This window comes from Solea solea, chromosome 8 (assembly GCF_958295425.1).
Source record: "Solea solea chromosome 8, fSolSol10.1, whole genome shotgun sequence".
In the NCBI taxonomy this organism is placed as follows: Eukaryota; Metazoa; Chordata; class Actinopteri; order Pleuronectiformes; family Soleidae; genus Solea; species Solea solea.
The window spans coordinates 810,669-830,645 of NC_081141.1; the positions used below are offsets into that span (position 1 = coordinate 810,669).

Consider the following 19,977-nt stretch of genomic DNA (forward strand, 5'->3'; position numbering starts at 1 on the left):
CCGTAAAGTGGCAGTAAAGTGTCGTCACCGCGGCGCTGTGTTGTTTCCTCCGCAGCTGACAGTGAAACATCACGTTAGTGAAACATCACGTTAGTGAAGCGTCGCACGTGCGTTAAACAGTGTGTTTGTAACTGTGAAGAAGAAGAACAAGAAGAAGAAGAAGAAGAAGAAGGAGAAGTAACAGCAACAACAGCAGTGCTGTGTGTGTGAGGTCATCGTCAGACACGTGTCGGCGGCTCGTGAGAGGCATGAAGATGAGGAAACGACCCAACATTCTGTTAACAGGTGACAACAACTCACTCACTCACTGCTGGGTTTAACCATCTCAAGTAGACTCTTAATGACACTTCAGCCATCAGGTCATTAATACAAGTGGATACTTACTACTATTGTGTACTATCATAGTGAACCTTCACTTCGGTACTGTTACTACCTAACTATACTCTACTGTATTGTGTGTGTGTGTTTTAGTTCAAGTTGAATATTTAGACTGTGATCCATTCACTTTCTACCGCTGTATCCTCCACATGAGTGTCGCCGGGCTACTGTGATCAACTCTGATCCATTCACTTCCTACCGCTGTATCCTCCACATGAGTGTCGCCGGGCTACTGTGATCAACTCTGATCCATTCACTTTCTACCGCTGTATCCTCCACATGAGTGTCGCCGGGCTACTGTGATCAACTCTGATCCATTCACTTTCTACCGCTGTATCCTCCACATGAGTGTCGCCGGGCTACTGTGATCAACTCTGATCCATTCACTTTCTACCGCTGTATCCTCCACATGAGTGTCGCCGGGCTACTGTGATCAACTCTGATCCATTCACTTCCTACCGCTGTATCCTCCACATGAGTGTCGCCGGGCTGCTGTGATCAACTCTGATCCATTCACTTTCTACCGCTGTATCCTCCACATGAGTGTCGCCGGGCTACTGTGATCAACTCTGATCCATTCACTTTCTACCGCTGTATCCTCCACATGAGTGTCGCCGGGCTACTGTGATCAACTCTGATCCATTCACTTTCTACCGCTGTATCCTCCACATGAGTGTCGCCGGGCTACTGTGATCAACTCTGATCCATTCACTTTCTACCGCTGTATCCTCCACATGAGTGTCGCCGGGCTACTGTGATCAGCTCTGAACAATCGATTGTTTGCAGAACTAAAATACAACTTGACACAACATCTGCTATAAAACTGCTCGACATTGAATAGTTGTATGTTCTCTACAATAATGTAAATACATGAATACATTAGAATTAGAATATAGGTTGTTAAAGGTTCAGTGTATTTTTCCCAAATCATTTAAGAAAGAAGTTAAGTTGATATTTAGGAAAATGTCTCTCACTGTTAAATATCAGTATCAACTTCAAAAGTCAAGCACTTTCAATGACCCATGTCTATTTAGGGCAATTTTCAAAAACTTTCAAGGACGCATGAGAACCCTGAGTTGTCTGTTCCAGGTTTAGGTTTAAATGTTAACCCCTTTTTGTCGTGCAGGAACCCCTGGTGTAGGAAAAACCACTTTGGGGAAGGAGCTAGCCCAGCAGACAGGGCTGACCTATGTTAACATTGGAGACCTGGCCCAGGAAGGTAACCACTTCACCAATGTCCCCGTGTTTGGTTTGGAGGATACAGGATTAAAGAGATGCCTTTATTAACCTCCACGCAGACTGTAAATAATAATGATCACAATAAACTCGACTAAACGAAACCAAACTAAATCTTAATATAAATGAATCAGCTTTGTGTTTTCTGCTCTCTGTCAAAACTGATGTTGTCCTGATCCTCTTTCCTCAGGACAACTTTATGATGGCTATGATGACGAGTACCAGTGCCCCATTTTAGATGAGGACCGGGTGAGTGGGATGATTTTAACTGTATAGAAATATTAATATTAGGTCTGTGCTTCCATAAAGCCTGCACCACACAAGAGGTCAATTGGCCAGTTTTCCTGGACCTTCTAACAATTGTGGTGCTTCCAGTTTTAGGCTGGTTTGAGCAGATTATCTGGCCCAAATATCCTGTAGTGTGACGGGTTAACAAACACACAACAGCTACTAACTGACGCTGCCGACGGCCCGCCTCCATGTCTGTCAACATTCTGAATTACATCATGCACGTTTCTGTGAGATCCCAAATCTCTGGACTCTCCTCCCTGATATAGTTTGATTGAGTGTGTGGTCCTGCGTCTTGACTGGATTATCTAGTCTGTGCTTTCTCTGGATTAAAATCAATCCTCTAGTGTGGGGCAGGTTCAAGACAAAACCATGGCTGAACATCTTGGAGCGTATTGAAGGTAGTGACTTCTTCTTTTTTCTTCTGATCCTGCAGGTGGTGGATGAGCTGGATGAAAAGATGGAAGAAGGAGGAATGATTGTGGACTACCACGGCTGTGACCTGTTTCCTGAACGCTGGTTTCACATCATCTTTGTGTTGCGCACAGATAATACTCAACTGTACACACGGCTAGAGAGCAGGTGACTTCTTCTTCTTCTTCTTGTTATTATTATTATTATTATTATTATTATTCTCAAATGATTATCACGACGCCTTCAAGGCAACTCATGAGCGTACGACACATTTTGAATACAATGTGCTTGGCATTCAAACTTGTGAGGAGACTGTTGCTACAGCAGTTATAAAAAATAAACTTTAAAACATTAGATAGTTAATTAGCATGGACTCACATTGTAAACAGGATCCCAGTTCCCACCCATAGCTAATACCTGAACAATAATAAAAAGAAACCAATACACAGAAGGATAAGAAAATGTAGGTCAGTCCATGTTTTTGACCCAGTTCAAGTGAATGGATGCTAGGAAGACTCAGAACTAGCTGCTAGCCTAACTAGAAAGGGCCTGATAATATTACCACCTAGCGTAGCAATAGTGGACACACTTGACTGGGACAGTAGTCCAATTGAACAGGGTTGTCACACGGTGAAAGTCAGGTTTGTTGTGTTTTAGAAAATAAGGAGGCTAACTGACGCTAGCAGCTGAGGTTTACTGCTGCTAGCCCCTGAGGCTAATTTAGCTAACTGGGCTGGTCATATTAGCTGTGCTACTGGTAAATACTTTGTTAAATAACTATAAATATCAGGGTTTTTGTTTTTTTTTAAAGCTCAAAGACTTGAGAAAATATATATCTGTGCCATTTAGTTGTTTATAAGAACTACTGGTCTAATATGACACTGAGGTTGACACCCAGATTCAGGTTCCTGGTCAGCAAGAGCCTTAAAAATAACTTGACAAGCATTTTAAGTTAAGTTTTCCCTTAACTGCCAACCAGGAAGCTGCAAAATAGGACGCCAACTCCAGCGTGGCTGGCTGAATCTGTTAGGAATGGTTACAGGGTTGATTGACTGGGTCAGAAGTGAGTTCCTCTGATCTGACTCTGTAGACTCTGTCCTGTGTGTGATTGACAGAGGATACACCGGGAAGAAACTGCAGGACAATGTGCAGTGCGAGATCTTCCAGACCATTTATGAGGAGGCCATGGAGGCGTACAGCAAGGAGATCGTCCACCAGCTGCCCAGCAACACTCCTGAAGAGCTGGAGAGCAACCTGGAGCAGATAGTGCAGTGGACTGAGCAGTGGATGAAGGACCATAACTAGCAGCTGCTGTCAACAAGTCATGTTATTTGGACACTTAAGCATCATGGACTCTGGTGGTTTCTACTTAGACCCGACTCAATTCTGCAAGGACTCTCTGTCAAATAGTTATTCTTAAAACATGAAGAAGTGTTTTAAACAAAAGCAACATTAACGATCTGTCACATCCATCAGTCAAGAAGTGTGAGCTGGTGTCAAATTACAGTACTCACCTACTGCTGCATTCAAGTCATATTTTTTTATAAATAAACGACCCAACGGGGAAAAAGCACCGTCTCCATGTCCATGTAGTTCTCAGTGTCAGCTGGGAGTGGCTCATGTCAAGCACAAAACACTAGAAAATGAATCACAGAGTATCATGATGTCATTTATTATTAGCCCACACCAATGTGACGGCTCTGGTGATTAATCACGGAATTCAAAGACAGAGTTTCAACACAGACGTTGATATTAAAGGTTACAATAAAGGTAAATATTAAAACTGTACTTTACTGTTGAACGGCGTTAAAATCACATGTACACACACACCCTGAGATCACTGTGACATTTCCCCTGATACAGATGCATGCATGTGTAACCATGTGAAGTAAAGGTTTGAAAACAGGATTTCTTTATATAGGATTCCTACATCTTGGTTGACATCCAATTCAAGGACTTGTCAAGAACTTTCCAGGACCGATCCTCTCAAATTCAAGGACCAAATGTCCTGACAGCTTTTAAGAGCCGCTTTGCCCGTGGTGTCTACTTTCATTCATTTGCAGCACGTCTTAGGTCAATGGTCCACAACACCTCTAATATTTATGAGTCCTGTTTGTCACGTCTGCCTCGTCTACATCAAACAAAGCATGAAACAGTTGGTGGCGTCATAACAAAGAAAAGACATTTACCTAAATATCAACTTAACTTCTTTCTCGCACACAATTCAAACACTTTCAATGACCCAGGTCTATTTAGAGCAATTTTCAAAAACATTCAAGGACTGGGAACCCTGGAAAAATCTACAGCCATACGTTTTTTTTTTTCCTGAGTAATCCCGTCGACGGCTGCTGTAAACATGTTGATGTGACCGGCAGGAAAACGGCTTCGAGAGAGAGGACGGATCAAGGAGGACGGAGGAGTGGGGACGAAAGAGGGACGAGGAAGCAGTCGGGGGGAGAACTATGGGCTGTGATGGGAGGACAGGACTGCGGAGAAGGCAGTGTGATAAACTGTGGCAGTGGAACTGTGGAGTACTGTAGTGTGCAGCAGCAGCACCACATGGAATGCATTTTAAAAAATAAATAACGTTCTCATCATCATCATCAAATGATCTCACAACATAACAGTTACATCGGCCTGATCAATACACCAGGATCAATATAAACCACGTCACAACTGTGGCAGTGAGTGAGTTCCACTAGTGCTCGGAGGCTTCAACCATTCAATTCATCATCAACTCGTTTTATAATCCATGTTTTTCTTATAATAATCAGATTTTTTCAGCCTCTTAAAAGTGAAGATTCTCTGGTCTTTGCTCCATATCAGAGAGAAATCAAATGATCAAATGATCTTGTGAATGGAGAAAAACGAATATTTCACTAATATTTCAGGAGTGACTTAAAAGTCCTGTCTAGCTCGCCAGCATACAGTCCTTGTGATGTATTTTCTAATGTGCCACGATGGGCAGCTTCCTGTTTCGTTGTGACTTATTATGATGCTATTAAATTAATAAATGTTCACACACAAAAACGGATCCTATCTGCGATGTGTCAAGAGTTCAACAATCTAAAAAAATGATATTAAAACATTTTTTCAGTCATCGCAATAATAATGAATGGATTAAATATGAGGGTTAAATATTATGATCAAACGTCTTATTAACACATATAATTGGAGGGTTGGTTTTTTACAGGCTATTTCATGCATGTCACTGTGGTCCCAGCACAAAATATCATTCTGAAAGTCAGATTGGTCCCGAAATCTTTAAGATTTGTTTTAATGCCACCAGGACGGAAATATATAAACCTACACATACGGTTCAAAACAACTTTGCACCATTTTAACATTAAACATGACTTTTTCTGGTGCTGTAGAGTTAGAATATCGACTTCAGTGTTGTTTCGCTGCATGATGTAACTGCAAGACACTTCCAGAGAATTAGCTTTTAAACGATAAATGCTTTCTATTATTTTGATTAAATAATATTTTTATTGTCAATTAAAACTTGACAATAAAAATCCTGATAAAATCCTACTTAACCTTTCTAATGAATTATCTTTAATGGATTAAAGATAGCGTTGGAGAAACCTGTGATATTAAGATCCAACTAGATGATTACATTATATACAGTATGTAAATATAAATAACATAACTAAAGTTAATAAAGTGAATAAAAAGAAAATAATCATAATAATAATAATATAACGTTTGCTATTTATAGCTTAACATACTGTATGTGTAGTAGAAGCTGTACATATTAATTAAAAAAATAAATAAATCTAAAAGTAATCCAATTTATCCTCACCTCTCTTTTTTTAATTGTACCCTACATTTACACAAATGCCACTTATGCTTATAATAATAATAATATACATTTTAAAAATCTATAAAAGTTAATTTGATTTTAACACTGCAGCTAAAATTCATACGATTTTACAGTTTCATAGTAAAATATTAACCATTTCCTTCCTATTTCTATTTCTAGAGTTATGAGGTTTTCTCGTAAGTTGCATTTTTATGAGAACACTGAGAGAGAACGTGTGGATCGCGGGCGTCACACAGAACGTCCACGTCAGGCGTTCTTGGGCAGCAGCAGTGAGAGGTCTTTGAAGGCACACAGCTGTACCCTCTCCTGACTGTAGAGGGCGAGCAGGGACGGCTCGCTCAGCACTCTCAGCTCATGCTGTCGGTCAGCTGACTGGGAGAAATCGTCGGGACCCTCTCCACAGCCGCCGTCCTGAGGGTGACTGGGGTAACCGGGGTGAACCATGAGCTCTGCCGTCACCACGGCTTGATCCGAGCCCGACGCACTGTTGGAGCTGTAGCCTGAAGAGGGCCCTGCAGACAGAGCGTGGTGGAGCGCCCTCTGCAGGTGTGGCACGGACATGTTCTGCCCCATGGTGGTCAGTCCCAGGTACACGTCTGGCCACCTGTGGACATGGAAAAGGTTTACGATGGTCAGTGGACTGCACTTAAACTCATTGTTCTTCTTCTTCTTCTTCTTCTAATAATCATAATCATTCCTCTTCAGGCTGTAAATAACACTGCAAAGCACCTTAACCATAACCAGTTAATGCCTAACCCTAACCTGAACCTACAGACACCCACACACACAGCAGACCTGATTCCATAGCGGGTGAAGACAGGAATGGAGTCCAACGCGTTCTTCTCCACCTGCGTGTAGAATCTCTGCAGGTGCAGAGGCAGCCACGGGCAGCTGTGCAGACCTAGTTCCACTGGAACACGCGTGTACGGGATCCTGAAATCTGAGAGCACCTGAGCAAACACCTCCCGCACCTCTGCAACACACAGACACACCCACACAGTGTGAGTGAGTTTATTTATCAGTCGAATCCTCACACAGACTCAAAGGGAACTATAATGTGTAATATATAATGATATCACTCTGGTTTATATCATTCCATATCAATATCAATCAAATCATAATAATATCTGGATATTTTTAGTATACAAGATAATCTGTGGATATAAAGCTGCACACAGGTCGTTTGTGCTTCTCAGAGGAGAGAGACACTGGAAATACTGTGTACTGTTGTACTCTGCTACAACACAAATACTCTGTATTCAAATTAAGGAAGAATTATCAAATGACTTTTTGCATGAACGTCAAACAAGGAAGAGAACGTGCGGCTCGGTCAAGCCAGGTGTAACTTCTGTGAGGTTACACGACGGTGCACGGAATAAATATGGAAGCAAAAAGCTGCTCCGTGTTCGTCTACAATGAATTAACCATTTTAAAAAAGCTCTGATTTTCAATCATGTGTACAGAGCTTTTTTTAAACAACACCGTACCTGGCAGCACATGGATGTGCTGGTGTCCGTCCATGTGCTGGGGCAGGTGACCCGTGAGCTCTCTGAACAGCCGGACCTGAGCCCGCAGCTCCTGCTCCACCTGACAAGAGAACATTTGACTCTTTGTTACACTGACTGTAATTGTAGTAACTCCACATTTCTCATGCACCACAGAACGTCTTCACCTCCAGCACAAAACCAGTTCCATCTGGTTCCACCTGGTTTAACAGTCACCGATAAGGACTTGAACATCTGGTTTATGCATTTACCTTCAATGAAGCGGACGACTGAATCATAGGATTACTCTTCTTCTTCCCTGTTCTCTGTATCCCCCTCTCTCAAACCAACTAACTTCATGTCCTCTTTCACTACATCCATAAACCTTCTCTTTGGTCTTCCTCTGGACCTCCTGCCTGGCAGTTCCAACCCCAGCATCCTTCTACCAATATACTCACTATCCCTCCTCTGTACATGACCAAACCATCTCATTCTGGCCTCTCTGACCTTATCTCCAAAACATCTAACATGTGCGGTTCCTCTGATTGACTCATTCCTGATCCTATCCATCTTCGTCACTCCCAAAGAGAACCTCAACATCTTCATCTCTGCTACCTCCAGCTCTGACTAACCTTCATTCCTCTCCTTTCTAGATCTCCACCAGCTTTTCCTCCACCTGGTCTCTGCTCTCACCACAGATCACAATGTCATCTGCAAACATCATAGTCCATGGAGATTCCTGTCTAACCTTATCTGTCAGTCTGTCCATCACCACCGCAAAACAAGAAGGGACTCAGAGCCAAACCCTGATGTAGTCCCACCTCCACCTTGAACTTCTCTGTCACACCTACAGCACACCTCACCGCTGTCTCACAGTTCAGATATTCTGCATCACTTCATCTAACTCACTCCAGAAGGTTTCCTTCTCCTCTAATTCACATCCCACCTGTGGGGCATAGCCACTAATAACATTTAACATCAAGCTTCAGACTCATCAGTCTATCTGACACACATTTCACTTCCAGGACATTCCTAACAAACTCCTCCTTTAGGATAACCCCTCCTCCATTTCTCTTCCTATCAATAGCATAGTAGTACAACTTAAAACCTGCACCTAAGCTTCTCGCCTTGCTGCCTTTCCACCTGGTCTCCTGGACACACAGTATATCCACCTTCCTTCTCTGCATCATGTCAATCAACTCTCTAGCTTTTCCCGTTATCGTCCCAATATTTAAAGTCCCTGACTTTGAATATTGTCAAATGAAGGCAGACTCTGACTTCCTGAAAGCTCACCCACACACAGACAGATGTGAAGGACAGACACTCTTAAATAACAGACACTTCCTATTATAGAAGATTCTGGCCACGAGTCAGTGAAGCCGTTTAGTATTTTATATATATTTCATTTTATTTGTTCTTTAAAAATGTTTTTTTTATTCTTATAACTGATACACAAGTTCTGATTTTTCAGCTGCTGGTTTAAATAAAAAAATAAATAAATGAATAAATAAATGAATGAATGAATGAATGAATGAATAGATAAATAAAAATAGAAATAATTACAGCAATAAACAAATAATTATTTGTCCATAAAATAAATGTGAAAAATACAATTAATTGAATATTCATTCATTTATTTTTTTTATTTAGTAATTTCTTCTTTTATTTATCTATTTATAGGTTTTTCTTCCTCCAAATCTTTGCTCCGTATCACAAAGAAATCCTTAAATCTGAATAATTTTGGTTTGTGGGGAAAAGAAGACATTTAAGTTTAACTGTTTGAGGTTTGAAAAACACAGACGACATCAAGGCTTTAACATTTTTTTCACCTGTGTTTTACAAACCAGCACCTGAGAGGTTTACATTGTGATCCACTGGATCCAGATTCTGGATCTGTATAGAACTTGCCATCCTACATAAAACATGTCCAAATGAATCTCTGAGATAAACACATCTGAACGGGTTCAATGGGACTTCACCATGTTAAATCGGTTTGAAATGAGTAAACACCTCTGTGTCAGTCTTACAGAAGTCAACATTAAGAGGGGACGATCATTTACAGCTGTTCTCGAGTTCCATTAGACAACAGTGACAAACAGGAGCGGCGTACCTGCTTCATGCTGAGCTGGCCTCGCTCCAGCGCCTGACGGAAGCCCATCTTTCCCTGGAAGAAGCCATGCTGGTTTATCAGCGTGGAAGACTCCTGCACACTCTGACACACTGGGATCCCCTCTGACAGGTTGGCATGGAGTCCGATGGGGATGTTGTGTCTGACGGAGAAAAGGAATCTTCTTTCAGAGCGACTGCACCAACTAACCACATGATCTGAACACATTTCATACACAGGGGCAACGCCATGTGCTTTAAACAGAAACAAAAGAACAGTATAAAGCATAAAATATCATGTTTATATGTAAATATATATATATATATATATATATATATATCTTGTATATTTTAACAAGGTGGTGTTAAGTACTTGGCTTTTGATGAACTGTAAAAAAAAAAAAATCAGAAAACTTGAGCTGCTTCATTTGATGAAAAAAAAATCATATTAATAAAAGTCTATAAAATTGAAAACAGATTCTGTTTTAATAAGGTCAAAAAAAAGGGTAAAAGCACTCACAATATTATGCTGGGAAAACCATTAATATTTCACCTTGAAAATGCTGTGTATTGATGTATTTTAAAGTGCCACAAGGCTCCTCCTCCTCCTCGAGTCATTCATATTTTCATACAACACAATACCAGATGCTAGAAGTACCTTTTAGCGAGATCAGCTGCTTCTTTTGCGGCAGTCGCGTTAACCAGCAGCGACACGTTGGAGATGCCTCCTGCCAGGAAACAGTCGACGATCCCCTGGTTTCTCTGAGGACAGTAGCCAAAGTCATCTCCTGTCACCACCAGCATCATTCTGGGTTGTGGCATAATTGCTGGCGTCTGTGGAGAACACACAGACGCACACATTATAAAAGCTGCAGTGCCTCAGTGAATAGAGACTGAACAATATTCACACCTTATAAAATCTATGCCAGTTTAAGTCTACAATGACTCCGGGCTGTGTTCAAGTCTTAATCTCATCATTAACTCACTGACTGAATTCAATACCTAGCAGGTGTGTCACAGTGTCATATGACCCCTGTGTCAGGTGTGCCACTGAGGTCTGCTTTGTCTGCTTAAAGCAGGAAGGTGGCTTTGACATATTATTAGGGTATTGTGTTGCATGCTGTGCGCTGTCACAACTTTTCATAGTTTTTAAAAAAAAGCAGAAATTATTTGTGGTTTTATTATCGAAATTGCAATGCAGCCTACTGCAATTTTCGCAGGAGGCGCAATCTTTGTTAAAGCCAAACTGTGTCATTGTCTTGATCTTTGCACATTATTCTACAGACTGAAGAGAACATATTTGTTTCTTTGTTTTTCAGATCTGCCCAAATATCACACAGTAATCATTTTAAATTCCCTCTGACATCACAGATCACACGAAGACTTCCTTTTATTGTCATTGCACAGAAAACACAGCAATGAAACTGGCAACGAAATGTTGTTGCTTGGCAACCGGATAAAACAACAACACAGCATTGAATTTTAAGGTAGTTACTGTAAACTATGATTCAAGAATAAATAAATAAGTGTATATGTACGTATATAAATATATATAAAAGTAGTGCAAATATACTAAATTTAGTGTGGGTGTTTTACACCCACCCGTTATTATAAAGTTTAGATTATAACTCCAGTTGCTTCTGAACTAATCGAAATGTTATCAAATTGTAATAAGGCGTAATATCTGTTAAAGCCCTACAACTATGACCTTGATGAATGAGAATCTACACAGAGATCTTACTAAGGGATGATTGAGATGTTATGACTGCACCTCATGTTACTGTCTTCACCCACATTTATATAAAAGTCACTGATTTAAAATCACATTTATTCACTGGTTATTATCAACTAGTCTCTGAGAGAGTCCTTCCGTCTGATCATGGACTACAGTGTCGACTACAGTGTCGACTACAGTGTCGACCCAGCTGTGTCAACACTGTAGTGACTCACTGGCGTCACTGGTAACAGCTATGAGCCGGAACTGAATTAAATCAACAACATAACAGGAAACATTTACATTTGACTCATGAGAAAACAAATGAAGAGCCAGGTGTGACAATGAAGCCTTCAAATAACACTGAGAACATCTTCTTAATCTTTCACTGTTCACTGTAGAGTCCTCTGGTGACACTTTGTTTGATAAGAACTATTATTTGCCGCTGTAAAGGACTTTGTTTGTAATTAATATCATACAAAGTTACCTTGACAGACACTGTGTTCTTTCGCCGGCTACATTTCCCTCCGCCGTGAGCCGCCGTGTCATGGCGGCTCACGGCGGAGGAGAAACAGTGTTACCTTTATTATTAAAACTTTAGTCAAACAAAAGTCAGTTTTACCCATTTTACTAAACGACGTTGTCCATAAGTGTCAGTGTCCGGAGCGGACTGTAGTTCATCTCGAGCCGTCTTCACTTGTGCTGTGACAGACACCGCCGGCGCTTCCTTCTTCTTCGGCTGTGGTTACAAGTGGCAGCTGCTGATGTCCACGTGGCTGCATTACTGCCACCCACCGGCCGAACCCCGACAGTTCAAGCTACAAAAATAATACAAAAGCCTTTTTTTGTCACCTGTTAGGGATTAATGAATATTTTACAGTAGGGAATTACGGATTTTATCGCTTTATTAATGTAACTTTATCCACATTTCTACAGTAAAACTGCTTGAAAATTAACAATTTCTTGTCAAGGATTAAGGATTTTCTTTAATTGATATTTTATAGAAGGGCATTATCACTCACTCAGTTGAATTAACCTGTAACTTTCCCCAAATTTCCACAGTGAAGTTACTTGAAACTTTAGGAAAGATGCGGTGGCCAGGAGCAAGAATGTGTGCATCACTTTGAGACAACACCAGTGCTATTTGGTCTTTCTGGAGCAATCCCATGGTTAGTTACATTAGATTAATAATGTTGTTTTATATACATTATATATATATATATATATATATACATATATATATATACAGTAGCTGGCCCTTCACAGTTTTAAAAGCATCTTTAGTCCCCTGATGTTTGGTCAGTGTATCATTGCAATGTTCTTACAGTAACTGTGAGTCCACTGTAGAATCTTCCGGCAGGAAACTACAGTTATCAGCCGGACATCAAAGCACAAAGTTGATGACATCATAACACTATCCGTTATAGACGTTTGTTTAACCGTTATCTCATTTCATTTAACTAATCATCATCATCACCCTTAGGTAACTAACCAGTGTGAGAAATAAAACTTCATAAACACACTCGAGTTGTTCCCGTCATACTTGTTCTGTCAACCCTTTCCAGAGGGGTTTATTGAACTGAAAGGATCAGTTTGGTAAAAATCTGGACATGCACAATATTGGACGTATATACATAATATTTTTATATACGGATAAAAGTCAAGGAGGTAGCAGCATATTCAGCCCACTGCTTTAAGTCATCATTGACATTATTGTTAATAATCATAACACTGTGCAGCCCTAGCTGATACATATTTCCTGAGCAAGATATCATGTGATAAGTTTGCATTAAGTTCTAGTCATCAAAAGTCAAACGTGCAACATCCACTTTACAGTGAGGCCAAATGCTTAGCCATCTTTATTAAGAAACAATATTAGGACCAGATCAAACAGCTAATACATGGTGGATTTTTTTTGGCCACTGCAGTTCCTTCCTATTATCCGGACACTTCCTGGACCGCCAGCCCTCTTCTTCTTCTTCTTCTTCTTCTTCTAACAATATTTTCATCTCTCTCCTCGGTGCTTGTTTCAAGAACAGCTTTTGAAGAACTCAGCTGGAGCCATTCCAGCTGAGTGCATCCTTCTCCAGCTTCTCCTCTGAATCCGCCTCTCTTTCAGCCGGACAGCTGCTGATCAACCTGCTGTTGGGAGTATGTACGAGTGTCAGTTTGGGGCTCTTGTCTTTAACGTGACAGGTGGTTGTGATGGGGTTTAGCGCGAGTGGAGACGTGCGTGGACGGTTCCAAAAGAACACAAAAAGGGTTTTCCAAGATTGCCACCAATTTAATATATCAAGTGCCAATCATTTGAAAACATTTCCAGGTGGATAAAAGAAAAACGTGAGTCAAAGAAAGTCACAGTAAACGTTGGTTTTTAAACAGCAGGGTCTTTTTTTTGATAGCAACTGAACTGTGTTGCAAAAACCAAAAAAAGTACATGTGAAAAAAAAAATATGCACGTATGTAAAGATGGAAGTGAATGTGTCGTGCAGGGCCGGCTCATCCTAACTCATCCTTTACTTTCAACACTCAAGATTCTCTTCTAGCATTTTCATGCACGGCCTGTCGGAGAGTGTGCGTGCGTGTGTGTGTGTGCGTGTGTGTGTGTCTGCTCAGTGGGAGTGTGTGTTGAAGGAGACGTGAGGAGGGATTGTTCTACAGGAGGTTTTTTACAGTGCAATTCTAGAAGCAGAGGAAGTGAGGGTTAGAGACTCCCGGTCTCTGCTGTTCGTTCAGATGATGGAGCAAAAAAGAGATAAAAAAGTTTACAAAGATTTACTCTGCTCTGCAAAAAAAGATAAAGTAAAAGATCTCTGAAAATGTTTGTCTATGTGAGAACTATTTGAATACATGAGTTGTTTATATAGAGGAAAAGCCAACACATAATTAACACATTATACTGAGTATTTCCATCTAACTCTGAGTGAACGTTGAGTTCTCTTAGCTTCTCTTTTTTAACTTTATGTAAAGAGTAGAAAGTTAGAAATGGCCTGGACGTTTATGAGGAGGAGGAGGAGGAGGAGGAAGAGAAGGGGTGGGCTGTCTGATCCACATAGGGTCCTGGACAGGGAGGGCTTTAAGTTGCCACTGGTTGGCTTCAGTTGGGCAGCTCTAGGGCAGTGAGGAGGAGAGAACTGGTGGAAGAGAGTAAGTGAGGGAGGTGATGAGGTGTGTGTGTATGGGGGGGGGAGAATAAGATTGGTATTTGGTCGGGCAGGTGAGAGGAGAGTAGAGGGGAAGAAAGAGAGAGACAGAGAGACAGAGAGAGAGAGACAGAGAGAGACAGAGAGAGGGGCTACACGCTCGTCTGATCAGTCCATTGGCCGCTTTTCGCTGTGTTTTCTTGTAAACTCTTCAGCGTTCTTCAAGAATTTTTTACGGTCCTTTGAGTATTCTTCTGCTAGGTCTGCCCTCAGGGGGTGCTCCGGCTGGGGGTCGTTCACCAGCGCGATGAGGGACTGAATTACTGTAAGAAACAGCCAAAGGGTTCACGTTAGACATGACAACCACCATCACAAAGCACTAACACCTCCACCTCCACCTCATGCACCTAACATTGTCAGAGATCTTTTACCTCACCTTCATGAAGTACTGAGGACATTTCTTTGATCTACTATATAATCGTCTTTGCCAAAAAGCTGCTGTAATCATGGGACATGATGACAAACAGTGCTTCAGTATCATCAGCTTATTCTGTTGAACTAACACAAGTACCTTGGTCAGTTTTGGTGGCAGGCTTCCAGTTCTCAGCACTGATGACAGGCAAGCACACCTGGCCCTTCTCGTCAATGTTGGGGTGATAGATCTTAGTCTTAAATGTGATCTTCGGAGGCTTAAAGGGGTATTCAGTGGGGAAAATGATTTCGATCCTGAACGCACCTTTGTCATAAGGTGGGTTGTCCTGGAAACGAGATAAGAGTGTTAGTGAAGGGACGCGAGCGTCTACAGCTCATACTGCAGTCAAACAACAAACAGCTACTCACAGGAACAATGAGCCCTTGCCATGACAATAGGTTTGATTCCTCAACTTGAATGTTTCTGAAGTTCTTCATTCCAGATTTGCGAATGTCCTCAAGTTCCTGAAAGAAGTAGACAATGAACATGACTGAAATAAAAACCATCCAGACGGGAGGCGGCGTTTCCCAAGCAGGTCACACAAAGCATTTAACCAGAACTGGACTTTAATATAACGGTGCATTCCACTTGTAGACACTCGGAATTTCCAAGGTCATGAACTAGGATTTCCAGCACGGACACTCCTAAGATTATTTGGGTCAAATTTGAAATCCCGATTATTTATTACACGATATATGAACTTAAAACAAATGGAATTCAATGCACGTAAAAACATGAAATGGTTTAATGGCCACAATGACAATTGAAATAAAAGTTTCGATTCATTGCACAGCCCTACATAGTACTGTTAAAATTGTATCCATCGACACGCTGCTACACTGTTTACGCGCGCCAAATACTGTGGAGGGGTTATCCACTGGTATTGCTAACAATGACTAGCCCAGAACACGTTTGCCTCCATGTTTTTTCCCAACCTTTCTGGAACACAATAAACTCAGAGGTGATGTCACTGAATGGGATGCAGCATAGTTAGTTTATACATGTGTGTGCTGTGTTATTGATTCCTGGGGGCCTTGCTGTACTTTTCATCACAGGAACGAGCTGATGCTCCACTATGTGACGAAGAAAAAAGCTCATGGTTAGCAGTGTTATACATTACTAATGCTTTGTTTATATTGGCTACAAGGGTGTGCGTAACAGAAATAATGTAATTTCCCTGAGGTGTTGCGTGCAGTACCATGTTGTGCACCTTTGAAATGTTATAACTATACTCACAGTGCATGCCGTGAATGCATCTGAGGAAAAACTGGCAGAGCACATTTGTCCTTATAAGCAGCTCCATAAGACCAGAGGGACTAACATGTACTTCTGGAGTCTTCCAGAAGAGTTTTGATGGAGTAATTAACAAATCAGCACAGGGAAGAAGTTCCATGTAAGCTGTACGGGGCTACAACAATTACTCCATTAATCGATTAATAATGGATCACTAAATTAGTTGTCAACTGAATCGTTTAGGTTCGTGGATAAAACATTCAAGAACATCATCATTTCCAGGTTTGGGAAACAACTATCAACACTTTTTTATGGACCAAACAAGTACTCAATCAATCAAGAAAATAATCAACAGATTAATCGATTATGAATAGAATTGTTAGTTGCAGCTGTAGCAATCACTTGTGTGAGATACAGAGGTCTTTTTTATGTTTTTGGCTGAATAATGTGCTGAACTCACACACCAATCCAATTTTTTATTTTTTTTTTAAATGGAATTTATTGTGTCCATGTTACCGGACACTTCATCACGGTGATTGTACATTTTTTTATAGTGATAACATTTGTGGCCATATTGGCTGAAACAAAGTTAACATGATGCATTTTGTTAATATTTGGATGGTATCTCATGGTCTCATGGGGCTTTACTTTAAAATATTGATATAGCAATTTTACTTATTATAATATATAACATTAGTCAGAAAAATCACAATGACTTATTTTCTGCAAATGATTCAGCCACATATTTCAACAGGTACATGGTTGAAATATGCTGTGAGCTTTGAACATGAAATTTCCAGCCCTTAAATACACAAGTGCTGCTAAGTGGGATTGTTTAACGACATGAGGGCAGTAAAAATATGCTGCAACAATTTGACACAGTGGTCAATTGTGATTCCCATGCAATCATTTGGTACAAAGCCTAATCTGAATACAACGTCGTCTGTTGAGTTGCGTCTGATCCATCCTGATGGGGGTCTTCTGGGATCAGTACAGTTACTAGGCAACAGCCTAAACTATAGCCCCAATCTGCTCACTGAAACTGCTCTGGAGGGTGATAATACTTTGCTCAAGCTTCCTTGTCCTTGTTCCGTTCTTTTATTCAAAAACAAGATAATGCTCACGATGAGTCAACAGGTTAAAAGTGGCTGTTGTACAAAGTCTCACACCAACTCATCTGTTAAACTGCTCATTGTTTGTTTGTATATTTAAGACTTTCTGTTTTATATGAAGTACTGAATTACCACACTAAAGTTTGTCAGACTACACGCTGATAGAAAATGTTGACATAGTTTCAAACTAGCTTGGTTTTGCCTTGAAAAATGGGAATTCAAATTCCTTTTATGGTGGAATTTATTCATGCACTTATGGAAAAGGCCAAGTTAATAATTATCCCAACACTTTATGGGCCAACTGTTATGACAATTGTCTACTTTCACATACAAACTTCCTCATTCATGTCAAGCGGCCTAAGAGAGAAATGCATAGAGTTGCTTATGAGTCATGTCATTTTCACTTTTCATTTGTGGAGGAAGAGGAGTCAGAAAACAATAACTTACAATAACTCTGTTGTAATAATAATAATAATAATAATAATAAAATAAAAAAGACTGCTCATTTGTAACAATGCACACACGGTATACCACTGCACTCCTTTATGCCATTCCTTTATTATTGCACTATTTTTTTTCCCCACTGTTGCACATTTGACATTTTCTGTTTATAATATGTGTTTGTATTGCTGCTATGTTGTGGATGAATAAAGTATTTTTATTCTATTCTATGAGAGAGAGACACACACACACACACACACACACTGTGTGGTTAATCACAGCAGGACGTCCACGTTAACACAGACAGTGAATAACGCTCAGTAACGTTCACGTCGTTGAACAACAACAAAGGTTAAAGGCTTGTGGTTGTTTTCCAGCACCAAGGTCCCGATGACGGAGCCTGAATCCCGGACGACGACTGACGCAAAGTGGCCAAGCTAGCTGCAACGAGGCTAGCAGCGTCAGTGATTATCAGGCGCCGTGTTCGCTTTGTTTCAAACACGCCAACAAAACTCGTCCCGTCGTCCGTGTAACCCACGCCCGTGTGTGTGTCGGTGTGTGTGTGTCGGTGTGTGTGACCGCTGGTCGTCGTCGGCGGCGTCGGCGGCTCGACTCGGGATTCTCCGGCCTAGTTTACCGGCGACCACATAACGGAACAGCGGGTCTGAGGGTGGACAGTTGTGACCTCTCGTTCTAAACACCTCGTGTAACACGGCGCTCGCCGTTTTCCTGACACGAGACGTGTTTTCTAAGAGTTTCCACGTGGACACGCCGCTCGCACGAGGCGCCACTGCGTGGTTTCATTGTATCAATCGAGTGAAAATAACGGGATCAAGAGATTTACCTTGTACAGCCTCCTGCTCGCCGCCATCTTGAAACTACTGTGTTCCCAGAATACCCAGCGCGGCGAATATGGTTGTGATCCGTGTGTCCCACTGTCCACTGTCCTCTGTCCCTCTGTCCTCTGTCCACTGTGTGCACAAAGTGTGGCAGACCATCTGTTAAATGTTCACTTCACACAAAGCACAAATCACACTTTACATAAAAACATCCAAATAAGGCAACAATAAGGTTACAGTTAGACTTTATAATAAAAGGTTACTGTTATGACCCCAAGATGCTGCTGTTGTGGTACATTGATGCACTCAGTGAGAAGAAAATGTCACATCATATTTGATAATGATAGTTTAACTCGTGTCAGGTTGTATTTAAGTGTTGTTTTTATACCTGAGAGCAGCTACAAAGCTCCTGCTCCGTTATACAGTTCTAACACTGCTCGGCTCCATTCTACTCACTTTAGCTTCCGTTGTTATATTTGTGTTAGTACCTGGAACCTTTAATTAACTCTAATGGTTCAGTGCACCAAAAACACAGTGCACCACACAGCTGTGTTATGCAATTGATCCTTTAAAATGAACAGTTTGACTGTTTTTTTTGTCCCTCTCCACATTACAAATTTAATTTGGCAGAGATTTATTTTTTTTACACCTTATGCCCTTCCTGATGCAACAAGTCCCATTTATTCAGGCTTGTACATTGGAAATGTCCAATTAACAATGAGTAATGGGAATTTGGTACCTTGCTCGGGAGTATTCAAGCCCTTGACCTGACGGGGACTCAAACCAGCAACAACCAGGCCTCAGAATAAGCCTTTTATATGTGTATATCTGGGATTGGCTCCAGCCTCCCCTGCAACCCTGATGAGGATGATAGAAAATAAAAAAGCCATAGAAAACGATGGCTGGATTACCAAGTTGTCTAGAAACCTGGGTCATTGTGGAATGTGTAGCACGGCGCATGCTGCCTTTCATCCATGTTTCACAGAGATCCACTTCTTTCATCATCTGTGATATCACACATCAAAGGATTTATAGAAACTATATGTTTTATATTTGACCCTGCGTCAGCTGGGATTCCATTCGCTCCATGTCCCTCATGTGCAGGATGAAGTGGTAGAAAATGGATGAATGAAAATTCTTTGATCATGACTGAAAGTTGGTCTAATACATTAATGTGTATGTACTGCATGTCTTAACTTGGTGTGATAGACCTTAGGCACAGCAGACACGGCTTTGACCAATAACATTAATCAGGTGTAAGGGTACTAGCAGTTGTTTTTTCTTATTGTAA

General features: G+C 41.0%; 3 protein-coding genes across 3 annotated transcripts; 1 reads left to right on the forward strand and 2 right to left on the reverse strand.

Moving 5' to 3' along the window:
* Positions 1-8: 8 nt before the first annotated feature.
* ak6 (adenylate kinase 6) lies at positions 9-3,894 on the forward strand. The gene is made up of 5 exons (XM_058636013.1): positions 9-285; positions 1,505-1,597; positions 1,805-1,863; positions 2,339-2,484; positions 3,432-3,894. The coding sequence occupies exons 1-5, from the start codon at positions 249-251 to the stop codon at positions 3,619-3,621; spliced, it is 525 nt and encodes a 174-aa protein (XP_058491996.1). The 5' UTR covers positions 9-248; the 3' UTR covers positions 3,622-3,894.
* Positions 3,895-6,008: 2,114 nt separating this feature from the next.
* ydjc (YdjC chitooligosaccharide deacetylase homolog) lies at positions 6,009-12,197 on the reverse strand. Its single transcript, XM_058636014.1, has 6 exons — positions 12,069-12,197; positions 10,391-10,566; positions 9,737-9,896; positions 7,630-7,729; positions 6,938-7,115; positions 6,009-6,746 (listed from the first exon to the last, which is right to left on the reverse strand). The coding sequence occupies exons 2-6, from the start codon at positions 10,552-10,554 to the stop codon at positions 6,389-6,391; spliced, it is 960 nt and encodes a 319-aa protein (XP_058491997.1). The 5' UTR covers positions 10,555-10,566; positions 12,069-12,197; the 3' UTR covers positions 6,009-6,388.
* A 1,075-nt stretch (positions 12,198-13,272) lies between these two features.
* On the reverse strand, positions 13,273-18,818 carry ube2l3b (ubiquitin-conjugating enzyme E2L 3b). The gene is made up of 4 exons (XM_058637140.1): positions 18,692-18,818; positions 15,430-15,525; positions 15,161-15,347; positions 13,273-14,912 (listed from the first exon to the last, which is right to left on the reverse strand). Exons 1-4 carry the CDS (start codon positions 18,716-18,718, stop codon positions 14,758-14,760), a joined length of 465 nt encoding a protein of 154 aa, XP_058493123.1. The 5' UTR covers positions 18,719-18,818; the 3' UTR covers positions 13,273-14,757.
* Positions 18,819-19,977: the final 1,159 nt, after the last annotated feature.